Raw genomic sequence first — 26,195 nt, forward strand, 5'->3', positions numbered from 1 at the left:
TATGTATCCAGTATTTCCTCATCTGGGACAGTAATCGCACCTCATTTTCAGACTTTCTGCACCAGTTCTGCTCCCTTTGAGTGCCCCTCCCCATTTGCTTACATGAACCTGCCATGTCGGCGGCTTTCCTCAGATGTCCACGCCTGCCTCGCTCTGCCCCTACGTGTCACTCGCCAATGCACCTGCTTCCTGAGGAGCCACCGGCCAGCGAGCTCCTGCACGACACAGTCCATGGAAGGAGAGCGGTCTCAGAGGGTCAGTGGAGAATTCACGGTGCCCTTCCTTCCTGTGGAAACAGCTTAAAAGCATCACTGCTAAATGAAAAGCAAGATGGAAAGCTAGGGGACTTTTTTGGTGCAAATAGAAAAAAACAAGCAAGGGTGAAAAGTGGAACTTATTATAGGGTGCTAACAAATTCCTGGGGATAGAGCCGCAACCCGGGCACTCTTTCTTACGGGGAGAATGAGGGCACAAATGCAGCCGAGAAGGATGGAATGGAAACCTGGGAAAGGCGCTCCTGCCATTTCTCACCTTGGCTTCTCCTGACGTACAGGCTTTACTTTTCTTCCGCAACAGAATGGGTTAGTTACCTGCCGGTCGGCCCACAGGACAAGCACAGAGCGGAGTTCCAGCCCCTCAAAGTTTCCCAGGGGAGGAGGGAGGAAGCTGGGCCGGCTAGATTGGTGCAGGAGCAGACCCCGTGCTGAAGCGCTGTGACCGTAGAAAAGAATCCCACGTACAGAGTGGCACCAGGACCCGCCCATGGCTGAGGAGGTGACAGTGAGACAGTGGATATCAGCTTTTAAAGTGACAGCCCAAGATGCTGTCTACAGGGCTTTTCCCAGGCTGACGCCCGGAAGCCTCCCTTTTCTTTCTAAAATACACACACACACCCCTTTCTGCCGTGAGTCTGCCTGAAGCAGGACGGTCCTCTGAAGGAGGACCCGAGTAAGGGGAAGCTTGCTAGTGACCCTGGACATGCCACTCAGTCTCAGATGTGAGACGGGATTATAATAATCACCAAGCACACGAAGTAACTCACTTTCATTATAAAAATACTTTATTTAAATTACATACACATGTGCACACAGAGGGACAATAACACTTTACTTATCACATATAAATCCTGCTTCTCGGCTATGGATACAGTGTGAAGAGCTCACTGCACTTTTGATCCTGTCTCAGGCTTATTTCCTCCCACCCTTGGACTAGGTTACAATCCACATGCATGTTTATAGCATTTATTTTCTCCTAAAAGAAACTCTAAAGTGCTGTTATTAAACCAACAGTATGTCTAACAAGTATTGTTATCTTAGATCCAAGAACATACAATACTTTATTCCATATACACAATCCCCAGCCCTCCTACATCCCTAGTGATCTGGAGATGGAAACAAGGCTATGCTACTGAGCATCATCCTCTCTTTTTTGTCAGAACGCCAGTCAAACACTGATAATGCATTTCTTCAAGCTGCCTCGGAGCACAGTGTTCTGAAGCCAGCCCAGCCTCCCAGGTCTCAGTCTACGTGGCTAAGACACATACAGATGAAAAGGGAAAAATTAACTCAATTATTTGTCTTCCTACCATTAACCATTTTAAATCGTTTTGTTACAGATAAGTGAATTGCATAACTGTGCTGACATCAGAAATATTCCCAATTTGTCTTTGCTTTAATAAGCAACCTTTTGCAATATAACAGGCACTAAGTAATAAATGGCTGACAATGATGATGTATGTAGAAACGTAACAAACATTTCTCCCAAATAAACATGTGCTCAAGTCCTGTATTTAAGGAACTGTGTTGAGAGAGCACATCTGTCTTACTGCTGTGTTCTGGTCTATCACAGTGCCGGGTACAGAGCAGGCGTTTAACACACGCAGATGAATAAACAGTATGAGTGAGAAATCAGTATATTCCACTCCAAGCCATTCAAGTCACTACAGTCCATTTCAGCCTGGGGACTAAAAAAATGCTAAAGGAAAATGACAGGACAATATACAAAATCTTGTAGAAATAATAATTTTTACATAATTACCAAAAGATCATTATGAGCCCTGGCTGGTTTGGATCAGTGGATAGAATGTTGGCCTGCAGACTGAAGGGTCCCCAGTTCGATTCCCGATCAGGGCACACGCCTGAGTTGCAGGTTCGATCCCCAGTAGGGGATGTGCAGGAGGCAGCCAATCGATGATTCTCTCTCATCATTGATGTTTCTGTCTCTCTCTCCCTCTCCCTTCTTTAAAATCAATAAAAATATACTTTAAAAAAAAAAGATCATTATGGTATGTTAAATACAAAATACACATTAGATAATTCCAAAATTACCATTACTATTTTGGGGTTAATAATAAGCCTTGAGACAGAAAGTAGTTATCCACACATAGCAGCTGCCCAATGTCCCTTTCTTGGTTGAAGGGGCCTTAAATAACACAGTAGGTGTACAAGAGCCTCTGAGCCATTCTAATATTCCCGCTGTTCTGATAAATGAGAGCCAAGTTGTAGGCAATATCTCTTCGTAAGTCAACCTGGTCAACTTCTATACCCTAGGGGGAAAACACAAATGAGTTACTTTTCAAACTAACAACCAGGGCAATTTTATGGTAAATAAACAGTTTTGTAAGTCTAAGTGTTCAAAAGCCATTAAAATTCACAATACTAAAAAAAAATTATAAATTATGCATCTACCTTAGATATAAATTAATCATTATAGGAACTGTATCATCAAATATTTTTAAATGTCTAACCAGTAATTTAAGAAAAGGTCTCACCCAACTCCAGAAACAGTAAGGATTTAAAGCAAAACAATGAAACCGCAAAAAAAAGAAATAATTGAATATGATAATATAGTCTTGAATAGGAAAGGCCATTCTAAGTATAACAGCAAAAGTAGAAACTATGAAGAGAAAGATTAACCCTTTCCACTCTCTTGCTTTTTTCTCGATTCCTTTATTCTAATGCTAACCGTGTCGAGTCACACTCGACATCCGAGTGCAAAAGGTTAAGAGACATGACTTCATAAAAAACATAAACCTTCTGCGCTTACAAAAATAAAGAAATTATAACACAAGTGAGCAGATGCAAAAATGCCTGCACTGTCCAACAGAGAGGCACGTAAAGAATGGGAAGGTCACAGACAACGAACTGAAAAGCAGCAAGAGGAAAACAGTTACCTACATGTACTTCTCTTCAGAAATTAAAATAAAAAGCAGACTTCAAACACAGATTATCATAGCACTGGCAACACTTTACCCTATACTACATTACCTTAAAGAACAAAAACAAAAACCTCCATCAATACTGGTCTTTCATCTTTAGAAAGAAATGTGTTAGTTACCCTTGAACTTGAAAATGAGCAATGACTATATTACTCAATATTCAGGCTTCAGGTCTACCAGCTCTTACCTGTAAGCCACAGGGCTGTCTTAGGATAACTAAAACGGTCAGAATCACAAGTCATATATGTCCACGTGGTTGCTGATGGAGAATAAAGCCAGGATGGCAAAGAGGGACTTGTTGCTGAACATTATTACATGAATGGATTCATAAGGGAAATCATATTTTCACATGTCCGCTAACACTTATTTCACTCCTGGACCACAGCTCTGAGCTGGCTGCACTCCTCAGTTTCTGAGTAAATGGTACGATACCTCTATCACCATCGGAGGGAGCTCCAGGGCCTTCTGGTAATAGTGGATGGCCAGGTGGGTCAGCCCCAGCTGGTGAAAGCCACGGCCCATGTTGTAGAATGACTCCTGGCAGGGCCCACGCAGAGTGAGGTAGCGATTGAGAAAGGAAAAGCCCTGCCGAAAAGAGAAAGACGAGCAACTCAACACTTCCCTCATGGGACCAGTATGAACCACTGTGCCAGGTGCCGGGAACACAAATGCTGAAAAAAGACAAGTCGCACCCGAAAAGAACACCTGTGTGCACTCTGGTGTCAGCCACCGCGTGGTCAGCAGTGCTCCGGAGGGTGTAAGGAAAGATCTTTTAAGCTAGGGATAGAAATATTCATAGAAAACAGCCAAATGTTACAACCAGCTGTCACGATCCAGCCTCTAAAAACACAGGACGTATGTGTGGTCCTATGGCTTCAGACTGGCTTTTGTGGCATTGGAGGGCAGTAAACTTAAACTTTTGGTCTGAAATACATGTCTAAAAGCTTGAGCAGAATACAAAATCTGAGCCCTTCAATGGTAAGTTAGAGAGGTTTGTGCTCAGGAGCAAAGCCACTGGAATATACGTAACCTTCCTCAGTCAATGGAACCTTTCCCAAGTTACCTCTCAGGACCTTAGTGACCTCTAAACCCAAAAGCCTGGGTGGTGGTGTTTTCCCCTGACCGCTCCTGGCTGAAAGGCTTTTGGAGGAAATGACTGCAGAGCACAGCTGTCAGCACGCAGCCTCCTCGTGGTCACAGCGTCCGAACAGCCGCCGTGCCTCTGCCTCGCCCACATCCACTCTGCCCTGTAATGCGGCCGCAACTTCGAGCATCCGCCGGAAGTTACAAACTGCAGGGCAAGTGTCCTATGCGGTAAGTAAATAATTAGAGAGGCTAGAACTTAAAATGTTTGACCTACATGAGGGAGATTAGTACAACCAACTCCCATTACCCATTATCTCTTGTTTTACCTCTCTCCCTATCATTTAAAACCTACTTTTAACTCTAAAAGTGACTTCAAATTTAGCTTCCAAATTACATTGAAGTACAGTAAGTCCTCACTTAATGTTACTGACAGGTTCTGCAAGTTTCAGCAATGACATGTAAGGAAACCAGTTCTATCAGAGGCCACGTGAGGTAAACCCGAGATAGTTCCCACAGCACGTCATCAGCATTATAATGAAACGCCGCTGAACAAGACGTTATTCAAGGGCATGCTATACATAAATTTTTATCCTACTGGGCCTAAAAACTTCATAATTTAACTATTTAATAATGAGTTAATCCATAAAAATTCCCCATCAAGTGTTACCTATGAACTCTGTAAGCTTCATGAGGACAAGGAATTCTGCTGTGTGCTCACTCACTGCTCTAGCCACAGTGGGTGTTCACTACACATCTGTCCACATCTGTTCACCTTATCAACAACTCTTCATTGTTTAGTACAGCAACAGTACCCACTAATAAAGAAAAAGAAGCTTAGAGGAAGATGTAGACAAAATATTACAAATAAATATCCCCAAAAGGAAAAATTCAGGTTTTTAGGTGGGGTTTTTTTTTGTTTTACTTTTTCATTATGGAAAATTTCAAATACATAAAAGTAAAAAAAAATTATAATGAACCCCAATACCCAGTTTTAACCATTATCATTAGTTTAATTTAGGCATTCTTTTAGCCATTTTATTTTTTAAAAAATCAATTAGCATATTCCCTCATTAGCTGTGGGCGCCACCATCTTTGCAACAGCGTGAGGGTCAATTCGCATATTCCCTCTTTATTAGATAGGATACACACACACACATATACAGGAGTACCTGTAGGTGTTGGGTCCACGAGGGCTGAACAGAGGAATAGGGGGTTGGGGATTCCCAACACATGTATTAAGCAGGTGTTTTTTTTTTAAATCCTCACCTGAGAATATTAATTTTTAGAGAGAGAAAAACATTGGTACGATGCTTTTAGAGAGAGTTGAATTGAGGGATTTAAGCAAATCCACAACAAGGATGAGAGAGAGAAACACCAACTGGTTGCCTCTTGTACGCGCCCAACTGGGGATTGGTGCACAGGACGACGCTCCAACCAACTGAGACACCAACCAGGGCATTAGCAGGTATTACTTTTGAAGCAGGATAACAAGCACATTAAGTTTATTCATTTTTTTAAAATATACAATCACGTAATGAGAAGTCAAAATTAATTACCTGCACAATAAGAGCATGTCTCTTTAACACATACTTCTGAGAGGCCATGTGAATAAAGGTGAGGCCTATGCAGATGCTGTAGAGAGGCTCATGGGGGTGGGTGCGAAAGGCTTGCACATACTGGCCTGAAAATGAGCAGTGATATCAGATGGTGTGACGAGAACATAGCTCCTTATTTATTCAAATGTATTTATTCTAATATATTTTAAGGGTAAACAAACATTAGCGGTAGTTAACATACGCAAATTTCAATTTTTAAAAACATGTAACAAAAATTAGAAGGATTTAGCCATGAATGTATCCTAACAATAAAGATTAAACATGAGTAACTAAAAATAACCTTCTTTTAGGCACAACTAGACATTTTCATGTGGAGTCATACTTCCAAAGTAAGTAATTTATCAATTGTGATCATAAACCTCGCTTACGATTTTATCCACTGAGCCAAACCACCTAGGCAACGATTTTAAATCTATTTAAAGAGCAATGTGTTTTTTGATTACTTCTTTTGGAAAATTAATTATGTTTTTAAAAATCAAATGTAATGGATCATGGAGGTGAAAAAATAATTTTGTTTTTTAGATAATGGGTGTTGTTTTTATAAGTGTAGCAACTACTTAGTTTTTCCTTAGAAAATCTATGTGTATCAAATAATAAAATAAGACTGGGTTTTTGTGAATTCCATGTAATCCACATGTACAATTATCTCATGTCAAAGGCTTACCGATATGTGATGGGGAAATTTACATAGATTTTTCTTAAAAAAAGATGACACATAATTTATCATATGCACAGATAAAACCTCTACTCCTCCCAGCTCCCATTCCGGAAGGAATGGCACCATCAAGTCTCTTTGGCAACACAGATGGCAGACTGCCATTTGGACTTTCTGTTCTTACCTTCTGTAAGTTTCTAAATTTAGAAAAATAAAATTAATCTGTATTTTATATTTTCTTAATACTAAACTAACAATTCCAAAAAGCACACCCAGTGGAAGAGAGTTTCCATATCTGATGCTCCAACACCAGCCATACCGTTTACTCAGAAGTGCACTTGACAACGCTAGCTTTTAGGAGCAGGAGACACGGGCCTCACTTTAATTGTAAGCATTTGGGTAGGTATTTTCCTACTTGGTTTCTTCTGATTCCTTACTATAGAACTTCGTTATACATGATTAATGAATTTTCCCCACGTTTAATTAGCATTAGTAAGCACTATGTAAATAAATCTTGATATAAATACTTTTCTCCCAAAGGAATAAACTAGCAGCAAATCTTAAATCCTTTTTTGTACTACAGCAAATTAAAATCAGGTGGCAAAACATCTATAATTAATGAAAATCATTTTTAAAACAAATAAGCCTAAGTAAGGAGAATGGCTGACCTTTAAAATAAAGTCTGAGACTTCAGCCTTTTAAACCAAAGCTTCATAAGAGAAAGTAATATTAATATTAATTATTATTATTACTAGAAGCACGAAATTCTTACAAGGGGCTCGTCCAGCTTCATCCGGAAGGTTGTCCGGAAGGTCGTTTGGCCATCCGGTCTAATTAGCATATTACGTTTTTATTATTATAGATTGCTAACACAGCCACTTACTGTATGTGCCAGGCAGTGTGTTAAGTTCTTTGTATTAACTCACTTAATTTTCACAACAATCTACAAGGGAGGCTCAAGTGTTCTCTCCGTTTCAGAGATGAAGAAACTGCGGCAGAGGGAGCGGAGGGAGGGTAACTCGCAGCTGGACTGCTGCTTGGAGCCAGGCATCTGCACCCGAGGCCAGGCTCTCGACCAGGCCTCATCCTTGGCAGGGACCTGTGCCAGGACACTTACCAAGGGCATGCTTAAAGCTGCCGGACACGAAGGCGTTGTGTCCATTCAGGACGCACAGGGCGTGGTTCTCGGGGTGCTTCAGCATCAAGCGGAGACAGAAGCGGTGGTGCCGCACCTCCTGGGAGTGCATGGTGACCTGGTTGAACATGTTCCAGAGGTGCGGCCTGCTGACATTCTCCATCACCATTATCCTGAAATTGAAGGACAACAGCACTGAAGGAAAAATAAGGCAAAGAGAAGACCTTCCTCCTTTGTAAGAATGAAACCCTTCAGTGCTGTCCCACCTACACTGCCATGCACCATCCCCCCAAAAGGACCGCCGCAATTTATTTAACAAACCCTTTTCCACACGGAAAGATTCTCCCAGCAAATGCCACTTAAGTCAGTATTTCTACATCTTGCTTCTGCTTTTTAAGAAAACTTTTAAATAAAAAGAACTGAACCAAGTGGCTTAAGTTTCACTTTTTATCTCCCTTTCCACTACAGCTGCAGATCAATGAACACTGTAATAATAACGTGCGCCAGGCATTGTTAAAAACTTTATAACTCAGTTAATCCTTACAATAATCCTATGAAGTGGTAGCATCATGATGTCCATTTTATAAATGGGGAGACTGAGGCACAAGAGGTTAGGTATGTGAGAGCACATGCTCTTATATATTGCCTCTGGGACTCACCAGTGAACCGAATCAACCAGGAGGCAACAGGAGCGCTAAAATAAACAGCATATTAACCCTTGGACACGAGAAACTAACGGGAAGGAAGGAAGCCCTATCCAAGAATCTAGTTGAAATCAGCCACTGGAAAGTCACCTGATATAGTTGTATGCCTTTCTGAAATTTTTGTCCAGAATTGCAGCAGAGAGACCAAAGTATTCTAGTTCTTTGCGTTTTTGTTTGTCATCATAAAATGAACAATATTCCAATGCAGAATCCACAAGTAACTCAGCCTCCTGAAATCGGGACAGCTCACACAAGGAGAATATGGCCTTCACCAGGAGGTTCCACCACTCCTCCTTGGTCATGACACTCGTGAGGACAGCAAATATTGCTGAAATGAGACCAATGGAGATCAGTTAGAATACTGTATGTATTTCCAGAAACAGCAGTATCAGAAAACAACATCCCTATGACGTCACAATGACGAGAAGGGCTAGAGGCCTGTTTCCACTCCGACTCCGCCCCCTTCTGCTCTGCCTCCTGCAAATCTGCACTCACTGACTTGTCTACAAAGTCCAGCTACCTCCTTGGTGCTTCTCACACCTGTGAGGATGCCCCGGCAGGACGAGTGTGCTTTCCAGGACTGAGGTCAGATGAGAGTCTGCACACACAGGGATTCAAATGTTTGCTCAGCAAAGGACTTCAAATCCACACTCTGAGATTCAGGTTGTCCTCAACCTTTTTGTTGTCTCGATTTTCTTTTTTGTTTTGCCTTAAAATTCTCTTTTCCTTCACTCCCTTATTTGTCAGTAAGATGCCTCCCTTTTATTTATAACCCTGGAGAAGTATCAAAGCCATAAAACTTTTAGTAATTCTCCCTTTGGGAATCTATCCTAAACAACTAGTCAAAAATATAGATAAACCTATGGATATGAAGATGCTCACTACATTTTTATTTATGAAAGAAAATTATCAGCCCTGGCCAGTGTGGCTCAGTTGGTTGGGCATCATCCCATGCACTGAGAGGCTGCTGGTTCAATTCCCAGTCAGGGCACATGCCCGGGTTTTGGGCTCCATCCCCAGTAGGGAGTGTGCAAGAGGCAGCCAATCGATGTTACTCTCTCATGGATGTTTCTGTTTCTCTCACCCTCTCCCTCTTTCTTTTTAAAAAAATCAATGAAAACATATTTGAAAAAAGAAAATGACCAGAAGCAACCATACATCAAATAATGAGGGAATGGGTAAATAGATCATGGCACTGCTATTCAATGGACTATTACACATTCTTTAAATATAATTGCTACAAAGAGAATAGAGCAATATTAGAACATGGCTATGAGAAAACAAGTGAAGAAAATCAGAGAACCAAGATGTATGTAGCATTGGGCCTAGCTCATCCTATCCAGGCACAGTGTAATGTGATCCCCACCATAACAAAATTAACTAACAAAGAAAAACAACAAAAATTTTATGAGCATAAGAAATAATCAACAATGAGCCTGAAATGAGAAAATACTGAAAGAGAAAATAGGCAAGATCAGATATGAAGAAAAATGTAACTTAAGGAAGCACAGTGCAAATTCCTGAGCTCAGAGTCCGTGAGCTGGAGATGGCAGACTGAGCTGGACAAGGAGCAGCTGCCCTCACTCTCCCAGGCAGCACCTTGCTGACTTTATATCCTTACGTCATCCCAACAGATTCAGCTCTTCCGGATTCTGAAACCCTGTCTGTGGCACATGGCCATGACGGTCACATGATTTAACAGCCCTGGCCGGTTTGGCTCAGTGTTTAGAGTTTCGGCCTGCAGACCAAAGGGTCACGGGTGCAATTCCCCATCAAGGGCACGCACCTGGGCTGCAGGTTCCACCCCTGGTCCCATGTCAGGGTGCGTGTGGGAGCAACCAATCGATGTAGATCTATCACTCTCCCTTTTCCTCCCTTTCTCCCTCCCTCCTTCTCCCTCTATTCAACTCTCTCTAAAAATCATTGGGAAAAGTAAAATATCCTCAAGTGAGGATTAACAACAACAAAAAAAGATTTAGTAAATATCTACTGAATTAATAATTAAATAATTTTCTACCAGATATCTTTAGTTTATAGCCTAGGTCTTTTCCAAAGTCTGTAAGTAATAGCCTCACCTAAGCATATTTAATGCTTTTCCAGCTAAAAATAGATGCCTTTTAGAGTTGTTATTTGAGACTGAGTTAAAGCAACTTACTTTCAATTTCTGTGATGATTGCTGCATTGGTCAGAAATGGATTTAACCAAGAAGGGGACGTATGTCATTGCAGTGACTGGGCAAACACAGTAACCTGCACTGTCATCTAATCTTCACAATGAGGTATACCTTAAAATGAGGTATATTTTCTTCTTAAAGTCAAAATTAAAAACTTTACTTTTTTTAAACAGAAAAACTAAGCAGAGTTTTTCCTTTTAATTTTAAAAAATTATTTACATATGGCCTTCCTTTTTCTTTAAACAGCAAATAAGTTTATTATACTTGAAGGATTTCAATTAGAAAATTTCATTTTACTTGAAAAAGGTATATTTTCTATTAGAGTACTACTGTCAGGTGTTACTTCTTGAGTCTTTTTATCAACTCAGCCAAGTTTTATGTCATAAAGCAAATGAAAAGTAATTACCTTTGGTATCACAATTTGCTGTCTCTTGGTCATTGTTGTCTGATATTTTGTCTCGTGACACTTTAATAAGGTAGAGATGCCGCTCTCCAGACTTGGAACTGGATATCAAACAGACTTGGGCTTTATTCATTGCTATCTGAATTAAAGATAATTTGACATTTTTTGGTCATAAAATTTTTAAAGAAAATCTATGGGCCACAAGTAACATAGGTGTGCCTGAAAGATTCTTAAGTAAGGAAAAATTAGACCAAGTTACTGTGTATATAAACATCTAAAAAAGACAATAGACATTTTTTCTTACTAAAGCAATTTGGGTCTTATTACTCACAAAGAGGGCAATTCATATCAATGTTATCACACACATAAACACCCACATACCGCCTCCCAGCAAAAATGCTATACTCACACAGGATGTCATAACCTGGAAAACATTTTTGCAAAGTGAACAATTTTGGCATAAGGTAATGTGTACTGGGCCAATAACCAGTAATGCTGTGGTTCTCACTTTTCTAAATATGGACTAGCAAAGATCTTTTTCACTTAATCTACAGTTAAGTTTATACTTTCATGCAGACTTTCAATTACATAATCTCTAGGTCTTTTGTCTCTATCTGACTTTTACTTTGAGTTTAATAGAGTGAAAGAGAGTTATAACATAGCTATAATCTTTATTTAAGTCATTTTCTAACCATTGAAAAAGTCAGGAAGGCTACATAAAGATCACCACCCACCTTCAAAAGCATGGCTAACATGGTAAGCAGGGTGTCCATATAACCATACATTTTGCCTTGTGAAAACAGTAGAGTAGAACGATGAAGCAGTAACTTCAGCTCCTAAATAAATAAGCACAGGACAGTGGGTGACAAGATTCCTTTACTATCCGGTGTTTTGTCTTAGAAACCAAAGCTTAAGAACATTTGCTTTATGATCTTTCACTATAATTAGATGCATTCTTTTAGAAACTGCAATTTATAGTGTCTAATGAGTGGCTGAAACTTCAGACTCAAAATCATTTTCCAAACACTGAACTTAATACACTGAAATGGAAGTCGGTGTTAGCCGCAGAGACCTCCTGCACGAGGAGAAAGCTGGGAACCACACGCACCCGGAAAAGCTTCCTTCTGCGCCCGGCCTACCTGCTGCGCAGCGTTGGCATCCTGCGCTAGCGTGTCTGGGTCGTACATGGGTTCCAGGGCTTCCAGCGCCCTCTCGGGCCGGCCCAGCTGCTGCTGCAGGGTGGAAAGGGAAATTCGTGCATCCAGATGCAGGGGGGCCAGCTCCACCACTTTGCCGTAGCTCTCAGCGGCGCGCTCCATGTAGCCCAAGGCCTTGAGGCATTCTAGGAGGCCCAAGGAACGCACAAACATGAACTACACATTGCTAAGCTTGCCAACATTATTTCTCCATTTTTAAAGAAACAGTTTAGCAGTATCAAAAGAATTATAACCAAAATATGTATGAATATTTCTAGCACTTTAAAACAACTGTCGGCTCTAATTTCTATCTACTGATTGACCAATCCATTGAATTCCTAACTAAATTCAAATTGCTACAAAGATGTAATCAGCCTACACATGTACTTTAGGACTCTGCTTTGTTCACTTAGCATCATGCTTTCAACATTTTCCCGTCTTCAGCAGCATTTTGAATGATTATAATAGCCAATGAAATAGATTATTTACTTTAACATATTATTTGACATTTAGGTTATTTCCAAATTTTTACTCTAAACTGCAGTAAACATCTTCATGTATATAAGCCAGAGCTCACAAATTGGTGGACCAATTTAACCTACTGATGTGTTTTGTTTGGCCACAGTACTGTTAAAAGCAATAAAGTGTCTACATTTTTAAAAATTAGGATTTTTTGAAACCCAAGTTACTAGCTTCTTACGAAGAATGTGGACTTGACACGGCGAGTGCCCTCCCCCATGGCACATGAGCACTCGCTGGGGAACAGCCACACCTCAGGCAGGACTCCCCTCCCCTCCCGTCCTCACCGTTACTGCCGGCTCCTGAGCTCTGTGATCCCCAACCCCTCACCTCACTCAATTACTTCCTTGGGGTAAGTTCTCAGAGGTGAAGTGATTGGGCCCCATTCTTCAAACGATATGCCAGTCAATCATTAAGTTCTACCATCTAAACTTGAAAACAAATCCCTGTAGCATTTCTCCTCTCCACCTAATAGCCACAGCACTTATTTAGGCCCTTTTCATCATTTTCCTTTTTCACTGCAATTATATGCTAAAATGATGCCATTGCCCAATTGCTTTCTCAAATCTCAAATTCCTCAAATCCCTCCTATCATCTTTAGGCTAACCTCTGCTAATAAAGGAAGACTACTTACTATGGATGGATCATCACAATAGCATTTGTCCTTTTTTACTTTTCACTTTTAAAGATATTTTGTTATTATGCTATAAGCATTAAATTCCTGTAATGATCTCTTATATAATGAGCCCGAATTTCTTTATAATTTTTAGATGATTCTGAGGTTTTATCTTCCACTCATATCAAGCGACACAGGCTCAAAATGTAAACAGCATGTATGGGCATGATGCTCAGAGTTAAATAGGATTTGAAATACCTACTCTTAGTAACAGGAGCAAGTTCAATCTTCCAGCCTTAGGAAGGCAATAACAATCCCCGCTCTCTGCTCATGTCTTTAAAATCCAAACACCACACATACCATAGCTTTATCGGAGTGTATTACATTTGTATCCATATTTACCCAGGAAACTCATCTTCATTATTATGTGCTCTCTTTACTATTTCATTCTGTATGTCTCAAAATACCAAAAAATGTCAATCAAGGCTTCTCCAGTGATAGAAAACTTTCTTGCATATGTAATATTTAAGAACTACTAGGACATTCTGCTATCACGCAGTATTTTAAACAAGACTATTCACATTTTAAAGCATCTTTTGTGTTGATTCAATAGGAAATGCTATTAGAAAGAATATTTTTGGCTTTCGTGTTTCTTGAAGGGATTTAGTTGTATTTCTTAAGCTATTTTTTTCTGCTGTAAGTAATTTATTTCTGATTAGTGTGGACTTGGATACAAAACTTATTCAGATTACTGTGGACTTGGAAATAAAATGACAGATAAAACCCAATTGTGAGCATATTTTTGGCTCAAAGAGCTTTAAAAATATGTTCTTCTCCCCCAAATAACATATTAAATATAAATCTGTAAAAGTTTTTAAAAAATTAGAACACCCCAAATCTGCCGACCTAGAAAGCAGAGGCGATGATTCAGACAGGTAAGCAGCGCTATTTAAGGTATTTTTAACAGGAACATGTTAGTCCCGCTTCACTCTGGCAGCAGGAAAGGAATCATTCCTGCAAAGCATCAGGGAGGGACAATCACTGAGTGACGTACCAAAACCACTTAAAATACTAGCTTTCCAAGAACTGCCCTAAGACCGCCTTCTCTAAGACCTTCACATTGTGTAACAATTACTACTATGTTGGGGAAGGAAACTCTTGTCTCCTGATACGATGAACCCTCTCCCGCCCACAGAGGAGCATTACCTGCGTGCCGAAGCCACACCACTGCGAGGTTGTACCTTTCGGAGCAGACCAGCGCGCTAAGGAGAGGAAGCGCAGAGCTATATTCCCCAACATCCAGGAAAGCCTCGGCGACGTCTAGATAGAGGTCTCCCATGTCTTCAGGATTCTGTTCCACCAGGGTTGTCAGGAGAGGCTAGACCGCAAGATTCAAGCCTGAAGTCACTCTTAGTACAAATGGGCACATCCACGACTATTTCTCTTTTCCACACACACATCAGCCATCGGGGCAAGCCTGAAGAGAAGGCTTCGTAAAACAGCTCTCAGTCCTCCATTTCCTATTCGCTCCTGCTGCCACACCCACTGTCCCCCATCACCCTGAGGCCTGCATAAGGCAGGTGGCAGCAGCGAGGCGGCACTGCTCTGTGCCCCTCCGCGGCAAGCCAAGCACACCCTGCCTCAGACACTGCAAGGCTGACTTCCTTAGGCCACCATCACGTGTCCTTCTCAGGGAGGCCTCTCCTGACCACCCTGTTTCAAACTGCAACTCCTCCACCCCAACATTCCTTCTCTTCTCCCGTTTGATTTTCCCCCAGAGCACTTATCGCCAACTGACATCCTACTATCTCACATACTAATTTTATTTATTATCTATCTACCCATCAGGACAAAAGACTCCTGTGGGCAGGGATTTGTATATTTTATTCAATACCTATCCTGAAGTCTGCAAAGTAAATGCCCATTTTTAGAAATTTAATGAAATACTGTCAGAATTTACCAATTGTCCAAAAGACCCAATCTCAAATTCTGATCTCTGCACTGTTCTTATTTTAAAAGAAAAACAAAGTATTATAAGCTCAGTTCCAAAACACTCTTGACTTTTATAAGATAGCCACATGAAGAAACTTAGAGTGACTTCCTGGTTATTGAGAAATATGAAATCTAGGGTCGACTTACAATTTCCCGTCATCTAAAGAAATCGTTGTGAATGAGATCTGAAGAATCTCAAGTACAGATATTAACGTTCCTTACATTAAGTGGTTCGAGGATGTTGAGGTGAACAAGGCAGACCATCAACTTCACCGTGATGTCTATTGGCACCCCCTCAGGTATGGTGCAGGTGACGTTCTCACCAGCTGTGGGTCAGACAGACAGGCAAAACACTTCCTATGTGCAAGTTTAGAATGTGGTCAAATGAAGCAAACTGTGTCTTCTATGTAAGATTTCATTTACTTAATTCAAAGCAAATGATTCTGTATCCATTCTAAATGTGGCCAACTCTAGTCCTGAGTACTTACACCTCCTTCAGTGTGACTTTTGATAGCAATTATCCTTCATATTTTTTTCCTAATATGTAAATCCTACATAAACTCCCACACTTTCTTTTAAATCTGCAAAGAACTAAAAAGACTAAATGACAAACAAGGATATATGAACTCTCTTTTCTTCTTGAATTCAAAAGCCTCTTTTAGTCTTCACTACAAAGAAGCTTAGTGAGAAAGGGATAGAAGTAGAATTTTCTCAATGCTTAAGTTTAAGGTAAATTAGTAGAGAGCATTTTAAGTCCTTTTTGAAAAGTAAATTGCTTTGATAAGCTGTTCAGGAACCCAGTCTTCCTTTATGTAGCACTAAAAAGACCCTGGGTCAGTAGAAAAGCCATGTTCAAACAGACGTATTGAAGAATAAAAGGGACTGAATATTTTGGAAAAGGTTACGTGTAAGTGAATAATCACAAGAAAAAGATGTGATATCTCTCTTAGGAAAAAATGCTTCTTGGGAAAAGTTGCTATGAAAATAGTAACTGTCAGGTTGAAAATGAACAAGAGAGGATCCTATACACTTTCCAGGAAGAGAAACTACAACCTGTATTCTCTTCTGAAGTGCCTTCTTCCGGAGTTCTTTTTTCTAGCATGATTCCAGAAAAATCCATAATTACCTACAAGAATTGAAGAAGGGAGAGAAAATAATACAGTAGGTACGTGTGAAAAACCTTTTCACAATGCAAAGGTTTGAACAGTTAATTCAAATATTCCTTACAACATATAAATCGGCTATAAAAAGCAACAGTAAGCTTCTTTAATATAAGAAACCACTGTGACACATTAATATTTTTACATCATTTTAACTAATGCTTAACTGAAGACATGCAATTCCTGTATCAAAGCAATCAACGTTTCCCAACAGGCTAAGAAGTGAATGACAGCAATTAGTCTGGCTGAGTCTTGCTCCCCTGAAGTACAGCTATGTCTGCCACCTGTGATGGAGACAGCTTTTACCAGGTGAAAACTACATTTTATATTTCATATGGAATCAGTATAGAATCAGGAATGTTTCCATACATATTTCTTTACAGAACTTGGCACATACGTAACATACATAACTAAAATGAGAAACTGTCAATTTATAAACATTTCTAGAACACAGAAATGAGTTTCAAACCTAAAGAGAAACACGTGTTCCCACCTCCAGAGCTTTGTCGTACTGTTTGTTAGAAATGTACAGCTCAGCTCCTATGTTAACATCTTCCATGGAGACGAGGCCCTGGTGTTTTGAGAAAGCTTCTTGAATTACGTTAATAGCTGAGGTAACATCATTGGCTTCATAGTAACTCCTAAAAAGGTAAATGACAAAAGGATAGATTATAAAATGCATTTCTTTGCTTAGGCCCTGTAGCTGATTTCCATTTTCTTAAAATTTGAGAAGAGAAGCAGTCTTCTTTAAAATCATAATCAGAGCTGATTCAGAGACAGATGTCCAATGTCAGCATAACAATGTCAATGCCAAGTACCTCTCTCCCATCGCTCCCACACCATCCACTCACCCCTCTGCAGCCCAACACCAACTCCTCTCCTCCAGGCTCTCCACAGCACTGGTCCTACCCCGCCCCACAGTCTCTGCACCCTTCCTGTCCTCACTCTCCTCCTTCTCGTGGTCCGGCATTATGATTACTTCCTGTGCATCTCCTTAATACCCTGCCCTTCTCTCCCTTTACCAAAATCATGTGATAAAACTCCAAATATTAGTAGTAGTATACCTGCTTGTTACTCCAAATATACCTACTCTTCACCACCAGCTGCCCATGCTGACTGGACTCGCTCTAAATGACCGGCCACTAGCCTCCAGCGGGCCACGGGGCTGGTCAGCAATCCTGACATGTTCACTGACACTGGACATCTTTCTCTGAATCAGCTCTGACTATGATGTTAAAGAAGACTGCTTCTCTTCCCACCATTTCCCTGGCCGGTGACACTCTTCCCTAACATCTCTCCCATACCACCTTCGGCTCACTTTCAGGTCAGTGTGACCATAACACAGGGAATGAGTCCTCCTCCAATCACCCTATTTAAATGACACACTCCTATTCCTCAACTTCCTGTCCCCCTTTCCTGCTTTGGTTTTCTTCATATCACTTATCAACACCTCACATACTATGTATTTAGTTGTTCATTTGATCACTGCCTATGTCTCCCAACTAGAATGTAAACTCTACAAGGGCAGGGAATGTTAAAACTCATTTAACACTGGATCTCCTGGTGCTTGTACAGTGCCTAACACATAATTTATATTCAACAAATATTTCTGGTAGGGAAGTAGAGATTGAGAGAAAGTTTCAACAATCAAAAGTTAAAGTAACAAGATTTCCATTTATCAAAGACCTCTGAGGCAATGGCAGAATTGTTCATCACCACCCTGTCCCAATAAGACTATAAAATATACAGAGGAAAACAAATGTACTAATAATTCATAAAGTAGGAGCTTACTGGACTAGCACTTTGTGATAGCTAGAGATCTAATAAATAACAAATAGCCTAGGAAGATCCTCAATGCTCATCATATACATCAAGGATCAATTTAGGGTTTGGCCTTGCCTTAACCTATTTCCTAAAATGCTTCCAGTATGCCTACATAATCCATCCTTGGGAGCTCAGGGGGTGAGTTCACAGGTAAGCATCTGCAAGACAACAGCCCTGGAATTAACAGGGCTAACCCTAAGATACCCATATGAAGACAGTTAATGCTAGACTGAAATACTGTAATAGGTGTCTCTAGAATAGAAAGCACACCACAAGGCATCACTTATTCAAAAAGTGTCCTGCTTTGTTTTGCTGTACAGCATGTCAGAGAAGTAAATGCAGTTGGACTAGTATTTTAGAATAAAATATATGCCAAGTCAGGAGTAGATGCTAACTACAAAGAAAATTTTGCATCTTAAAATGTTATTCTACTCTTAGCTCAAGATAAAACGATTCAGGAGATCCCAGATCACAAACGTTTCACTAGCACATCTGCAATAGTTTAAAAGAATATTACTGCCAATGTATGTAACTTCAAATAAGTTATGGAAAGCTGGGAGCCTAGTCATTCTTTCAAAACATGCTCCTTTTTAAGCTTCCGAGCACTTGAAAGGTAATTGTACATACGCATTTTTCTTTTTATTTTTTTATTTTATTGAGGTATTATATGTGTACATATCTTACCATTACCCCCCCCCACCCCACACCCACACATGCCCTCACCCCCCAGAGTTTTGCATCCATTGTTTATGCTTATATGCATGCATACAAACATACGCATTTTTCTAAGCAATCACACAGTTGGATTGGAAAAACACACACCAAAAACCCCATCCCACCTCTCCATGTAAGCAGATTATAAAATACAAGAAGCAAAACCTCAATAAAAAGTAAATTCTTCTTCATGTAGATTTGATTTCTAAACTATGATGATTAATAACAGCATTTATATACATTCACTCCAAACTTACTTTGCCATATCTCTAGCCAACTGCATAAATCGGTCTCCATCAGATGGAGACAGAAGGTTTAAGATGCGCCTATAGCCATCCATTGCCATTTTATGATCTCCCATCTGCTCATACAGGCTTGATCGCTCCCACAGATAACGGACATTAGTAGGTTCATATTTAAGAGCTAAAGAGAAAAAAGACAGAGTAATCTTAAAATGGAGGTACAGTACCTGCGTGTGACCCCTCTTCTCTTTGGAAAATTTAGTAAACACTCTATAAACTAATTCGCCTCTGCAACTGAGCTGGTTATTTGGGAAAACATCTACCTTTCCATGAACTCTCACCTAGGTTTGACCTAAGACCAGACAGAACTTGAATTGTATTAACCTTCATTTGGTCACTCCAGTCTGTTCCTCAAGGAACAGCATAGAACCAATCTAGATCTTGGTGGTAAAATAAACATTCTGTTCTTGTACTAACTTGTGCAGTACTAGCTCATAATATAAAGTTGCTGATAAACATGAAAACAGATGAACCCCAAATACCTCTGATATAACAGAATACAAGGAATAAATACATTTCAACTAACCTCACCCCAAAATAGCAAGCACAATTATCAAGAAATTGATTATGTAACATTTTATAAAAAACTAGAGGCCCGTTGCACGAAATTCGTGCACAGGTAGGGTCCCTAGGCCTGGCCAGAGATCAGGGCTGATCAAGGCCTGCCTTGTTCCGCGTCACCCCCTGGTGGTCAGCGCACATCATAATGAGCAGTCGAACTCCCGAGGGGACAATTTGCATATTAGCCTTTTATTATATAGGATGATAAAACATTTTAATTACCTTTTGTGTAGCAAAAAATTGCCTGCTTAATATTGTCTTGTTCCAGAGACATTTCTGCCAATCTAACCCATTCTTCAGTGTCACTGGGATTTAAATGTGCAGCAATCAACTCAAACTGCAGTGATTTCTCCATGTCACCTTGGTCCTCATATATCATGGCAAGAGTAGAGAATGGCTCATAAGCCAGGGGAGCTGTAATGAATTAAAAAGAAAAAATTCCATTGGCTGAGGGAAGAGGCTTGAGCTAACATCAAATTATGTATGGATCCTTCTTCTAATATATAAACTATTTAAATAATTCTATTAGAATTATATAAACTACTTAATGGAATTTAGAATAAACACTAGATTATATCTGCTTTATTAAATTTTCACACTTTGGCATTTTTCAAGCATTCTCTTCTCTAAGCAAAGTGTAGTTTCATGAAAACTCTCACCATGCTCCCCTCATGAAAACCCCCTTTGCTAAGGAAAACTGCACTGCCACCAATCCCCAAGGCTGCACCTTGTCTGATGATTTCCATGCACATCAAAATCGCCTCTTCATGTTCTCCCCGAGCGAAGCGAATGTTGGCTTCACCCATGAGCCCTCTCAGAGCTCTGGGAAGTTTGCTCCGAGGCCTCTTCTCCTGCACAGAATGAAAAGGACACTGATTAACATACAGTGATGTCTTAGGTTTCCATTCCAACCACATTAATAAGTACAGACCATAACAAAACCGAAAGTCTTCTTTAAAACGTTTCAATCTACACTCAGACCTAAGGACCAAATGGCTAAATTCAATCACAGAAAATAAGAAATTATTCTACGATATTCTCCAAAATAAGCACCTCAGATAATTAAAACAAAACAAAAAAACAACAAAATTTCCTACAGTAGAAAGTTCAAAACACAGTTAAATATTTAAAGAAAGCAAAACCAAAGTGATCAGGAATTACTTATATTACTCATTAGAATAAGCAACAAATGGAGAACTGCAAAATAAATGTACATGCCAGCGAACTTATATGATGCAATTCTAAAGATCCTCCTTTCAAATCTATCTACTCAGATTGAAGTTGTAAAAAATATCAATATGAGCCTTTTAACAGCAAAACTATGGTACACTTTGACACATGAAATAATTAAGGTTTTACATTTTAAAAATCTCTAAATGAAACACAAGAAACCAGTAACAGTAGTTGTCTCATAGATTTTCCTTTCTTACAGTTTGAATTCTTTTTCACTGTCACATTTTTACATTCTGTTTCTATTACCAAATTAAGTAAGAATTTACTTTCATCATTTTCTTGGTTTCACGATTGAGCACCATCTCCAACACAAAGACATCGCCGGCAGTGGGTTGCTCAGGTGTTTCTTCCTCCTCCTCCTCCTCCTCCTCTTCTTCTTCCTCTTCCTCCTCCTCATCTTCATTCTCTCCAAGCATGAAAGCAAAGACCTTGTGAACTGACTTACTAACTCCATCTGATGTTTCTCCTGAAGAAAGACACATTGAGATTGAGGGAAAAGGAGTAGGGAAGCTTTAGAACATTCAGTAGTGAAAGCAAAACCAAAAAACAGTATTTTTGAAAGACAAATTTCTATCCTAAAACTTGAAAGCAAAAAAAAAACAAAAACAAAAAACAACAACACACAGACAAATGAGCACTCCCCAAAAACAACACAAGAAAAAAAGCTGTCATAAAGCATGTGTGTTACTCTGTAGGAACTGCCTACTCATCTTTGGGCCTCACCTAAGTAAAATTAAACGGGAAATCAGAAGTGTACACAGTAACAACTGAAAGCAGAGAGGGGAAAAAATAGAATTTTAAGACACAGACCTAAGAACTAAATAAGCCTGGTGGTATAGGACCAGGTGGGATAGGACCAGGTGGGATAGAAGCAGGTGGGATAGGACCAGGTGGGATAGAAGCAGGTGGGATAGGACCAGGTGGGACGGAAGCAGGTGGTAGAGAACCAGGCGGGATAGAAGCAGGTGGTAGAGAACCAGGTGGGACAGGACTAGGTGGGATAGGACCAGGTGGTAGAGAAGCAGGTGGTAGAGAAGCAGGTGGTAGAGAACCAGGTGGGATAGCATACTGGCTCGAGGTGAGGCTTCTAGAGCCAAGCTGTCTGGCGTCAAACTTCCTCTCCATCTCTCACCAGATGTGTAACCTTGGGCACTGAAGTCCGATGGACCTCAATTCCCTCACTGTAAAAAGGGGTTAATAATGCTTGCCTGATAGTGCTACTCTGAGGGTCAAATGCGTTGTGACTTACATGTATTTAGAGTAATTATCTGACCCCAACATGAGCGCAATACTATTTAATATTAAAATAGTATTATTACTTCAGAAATGAAAAATAACATGACATACTTCTTTTATATGAGAAAAAAATAAATCTAAAAGGCTCCCAAACACTGACATCAATGTGAAACATTTTCCCACAAAAATAACCCATATTCAGTAACTCAATATTTATTGAGCACCTGTTATATGCACTATGCTCCTAATAAACCAGGAAATCAACAACAGAATGCCACTGCAATGAAAAATGTTTTTGCTAAATTAGGTACTCTTTAAAAAATACACACACACACACACACACACGCACACACATTTTAAAATTGATTTCAGAGAGGAAGGAGAGGGAGAAAGAGAGCAACATCAATGATGAGAATCATTGTTTGGCTGCCTGCTACAGGCCCCCCACTAGAGACTGAGGTTGGCAACGTACATGCCCTTGACCGGAACCCCGTCCCAGGCCCACACTGTCCACTGAGCAGACCAGCGAGGGCTACTGGGTGCCCTTAACCTTTAATCAGGGAGCCGGCCATCGGGACGCACCTTCGTTGGCATCGTCGTCCTGGGCTTTGGCAGAGCTGATTCCCGATGACGACGGGACTTCAGAGTCATTTGGGTTTTCTTCAGCCGATGGCTTTCCTTTCCCCTGGAGATGCTGTGATTGGAAATAAATTAATGATTCCCAACGCTAATGCAGACTGCGCTCTCTCCAGCTGAAAACAGGGCATTTGCCTCACTCTCTGGTTCACGTAAAACTTGAGCTGGACACACGGGCAGCATGTGCAAACTAAACCTCAATGCTGTCAAAGCTTTACGGAGTGCTTCCGTCTCAGTCTGAATCAGTCTTTTGTAAAAAATAACAACAGAGCTTGGGGATTTCCTGTTAATCTGCACGTGGTGTCCTAGCGTTTGAAATGAGGGCAGGGCGCTACTCGCTGCATGAGTTAGGAAAGAATCGACCAGTTTCAAAAGGTGCCATTTCATTTTCCCTCGGACTTCAAGTAAATGAGAATATACGGAAAACCCAGATATTTCTTCCTAAGTATGGAAACTATGTGTGAGTGAAGATTTTGTTAGACAAGAAAATTCACGTTGTGTTTTGTGTGTGTGTGTGTGTGTGTGTGTGTGTGTACGATTACATCACACCATTGGGAGACTCCTCAGAAGTGGGACCTCAAATCCGTTTAAAAACAGAGAAACTGCCCGAGGGGCATGCGCAGTGGTTGAGCGCTGACCTGTGAACCGGGAGGTCAGGGTGGGGCACAGGCCGGGCTTGCGGGCTCCATCCCCAGTGGGGGGCGTGCAGGAGGCAGCCGATCAGTGACTCTCTCTCACTGATGTCTCTCTCTCTCTCCCCCTCTCTGAAATCAATAAAAATGTATTTAAAAAACAGGCCAGTTTGTGCAATTTTAAAAAACAATACAATAAAAACAGAGAAACGGAGACCCAAAGAAGCGAGGTGAGCTGCCGACCCAAAGTCACACAAACACTCGGCGGCAAAGCGAGGCCAGAACCAGCCCCGCCGACCCCGCACGGCCCGCCCACGGCCCCCGGACGGCCCCGCCGAGCTGCCCACAAGGAACCAGGAGCCAGTCCGGCACGGGAGACGGAGAAGAGCTCACAGCAAGACAGAGCTCGGGGTGGGGTGTTTTTAAGAGGACCCTGGCCCAGGGAGGAGAGCTGGGGCCTGGGTTCCGGCCCGCCCCCCACAGCGAAGGGGGTCCTCTGGGCCCCCCACAGCGAAGGGGGTCCTCTGGGCCCCCACATCCCTCTCAGCCCATCGGGGCCACAGGACGGGAGCGGCCTTCTCGGCCCGCGTCTCCTCACTTTCTTCTCGCGGGCCTTCCTCTCCTCCCTCCGCCTTTCGAACTCCTCAAAGGAGATCTTCCCTTCCAGGTAGTCGATGAGCTCCGGGCTGAACCCCGACATGTCTGCAAGGCCCGGACAGGCAGCCCCAGGAACCGGGACAGAGAGCCGACGGGGCAACGCCTCCCAGCGCCAACCCCGCGCCGGGACGCCGAGAGCCGGGACGCCGAGAGCCGGGACGCCGAGAGCCCGGACCGGCGTCCGCCCGGGAAATGAGCCCGGCCTGCGCCGCAGCCGCCGAGCTCGGGTTCCGCGCGAGCGCTTGGCCCCACCTCCTTCCGGAAGGCGCTGGCGGGCCTTTCCTTCCGGCGGGATTTTCCGGAGGGACCTTCCGGCGGGACCCTTCTTGCGCCCCGTCCTCGCCTGCGTTCTGGTTCTAGTCTCCCACTTATTATTAGGGGTTGGGAAAAACAAAACAAAACAAAACAGTGCCTTAAAGAGGGTTTCCTCTCATCTAGATCATTTCCCGTAATTCTGCATTAAGATGCTCCCAATCGCCCTGGCCGGTTTGGCTCAGTGGACAGAGCGTCGGCCTGCGGACTGAAGGGTCCCAGGTTCGATCCCGTCAAGGGCATGTACCCCAGTAGGGCGTGTGCAGGAGGTGGCTGATTGATGTTTCTAACTCTCTATGCCTCTCCCTTCCTCTCTGTAAAAACTCAATAAAATATATTTTTTTAAAAAGGTAAACCCCTTTAAAAAAAAAAACAAAGATGCTCCCAACCTATTTCCTCTTCTGAATGTTTAATTTGATCTTCGCTGTAGTGATTCTTTCTTAATTGAACCATGTGCTCTGCCATGAGCATGTCCCACCTTCCCGTTTTTCCCTGACGCAGAAAGCTAAAATCCTCCTCCAACTTAGTTTAAATCCTGTCTCCTCCAATCGGTGGCAGGTGGCGCGTGCCTTCTTCCACAGACCCTCACACTCCCTTTCCTCGGCTCCTTCTCTGCCTGTGACTGCGTTCATCCGGACTCCCCTGTCCACCTCTGATTCCCGCCCCAGTCCCTTCTTCACAGTCACAGGCTGGCCGTGATGGCCATACGCTGTGGCCCACTGCCTACAGGCCACTTGCACGTGGCCCACACATCTCTAAGGAGACAGTTCTTAAGAATGGGTGCTGTTATTCCCAACGCCAGAGGCCCAGGGCTAATCAGGAGTGGAGCCAGGATTTGAAGCCGGTCTGTCTGACTCCAAACCCCATGCTTGGGACGAACAGGACGTGTTGCCTCGCCTCCTACCGCCCCTTCGGTGGGTATTTTCCCCCTTCTGGTGAGGAGTCCTCGGGGAGGTAGCTGGGTATAAAGTCAGGGGAGTGCGCAGGGTAGGCTGGATTAAGGCAATCCACAGAAATCACTTACAGGGACGTTCTCGCCTGAACATCTCCAGGCAGTCAGGAACCGGCATCTGGGCGGAAGTCAGAAGTCTCCATCCTCCCTGTCCCCGAAGAAGAGGAGGGAATCAGAGGAGGAAGGCGCTAAGCAGAGTGCTCTCCTAGCCAAGCTGCCTTAGAATCGCTTGTGTATTACCGGCTGCCTGGGATGTGCGGATAACAGTTGTGAAGCTATAGATTCACGTGTGGAGACCAGGGAGCGGGGAGCAAGGGGTACAAGGACAGTCCTTCTGCTGTAAAACACCGCTGTGACTTGACCGCTCTTTTACAGGTCGGTATGTGGCAACGTAACTTAAATGGTAATATTTCTGTTCTCCTTTTCTCCACTTCCCTGTGACGTGTCCCTGGCGAGGCCGAGGGCACCCACAGTGCCTTGGATGAAGTGGGATGCCTATGGCAGTAATGAAAATAGCAAGAAAATCTCTTTAGACTTTCAGACTCAATTTTTTGAGAATCAGATGGAAATTCTGAAGAAAGCAGAAAGCGGAGTTTGTGCCATGACAACAGAAGTCTACAGGGAGGAAATGACTCCATCCTTTCTACTTGTCAAGAGGTGAGGT

General features: G+C 42.0%; 1 protein-coding gene across 1 annotated transcript; it reads right to left on the reverse strand.

Moving 5' to 3' along the window:
* Window positions 1-1,040: 1,040 nt before the first annotated feature.
* GTF3C3 (general transcription factor IIIC subunit 3) lies at window positions 1,041-24,443 on the reverse strand. The gene is made up of 18 exons (XM_079781981.1): window positions 24,209-24,443; window positions 22,925-23,036; window positions 21,373-21,572; window positions 20,601-20,724; window positions 20,096-20,287; window positions 19,268-19,433; window positions 16,966-17,113; window positions 16,366-16,438; window positions 15,535-15,638; window positions 14,527-14,698; window positions 12,129-12,331; window positions 11,724-11,825; window positions 10,993-11,128; window positions 8,504-8,741; window positions 7,692-7,882; window positions 5,860-5,984; window positions 3,650-3,802; window positions 1,041-2,545 (listed from the first exon to the last, which is right to left on the reverse strand). The coding sequence occupies exons 1-18, from the start codon at window positions 24,308-24,310 to the stop codon at window positions 2,423-2,425; spliced, it is 2,664 nt and encodes an 887-aa protein (XP_079638107.1). The 5' UTR covers window positions 24,311-24,443; the 3' UTR covers window positions 1,041-2,422.
* Between the last annotated feature and the right edge of the window lie 1,752 nt (window positions 24,444-26,195).

The sequence above is a fragment of the Cnephaeus nilssonii genome (assembly GCF_951640355.1).
Source record: "Cnephaeus nilssonii genome assembly, chromosome: 10".
Taxonomy (NCBI): domain Eukaryota; kingdom Metazoa; phylum Chordata; class Mammalia; order Chiroptera; family Vespertilionidae; genus Cnephaeus; species Cnephaeus nilssonii.

Excerpts from the sequence above, each read along its gene's own strand:
- GTF3C3 (XM_079781981.1), bottom strand. The coding sequence starts at position 24,310 with ATGTCGGGGTTCAGCCCGGAGCTCATCGACTACCTGGAAGGGAAGATC. Across the intron at positions 20,725-21,372 it reads AAACCAAGAAAATGATGAAA|GAGAAGAGGCCTCGGAGCAA; the intron begins GTAAATTCTTAC and ends CATTCTGTGCAG. Across the intron at positions 16,439-16,965 it reads AGTACGACAAAGCTCTGGAG|GTAATTATGGATTTTTCTGG; the intron begins GTGGGAACACGT and ends CAATTCTTGTAG.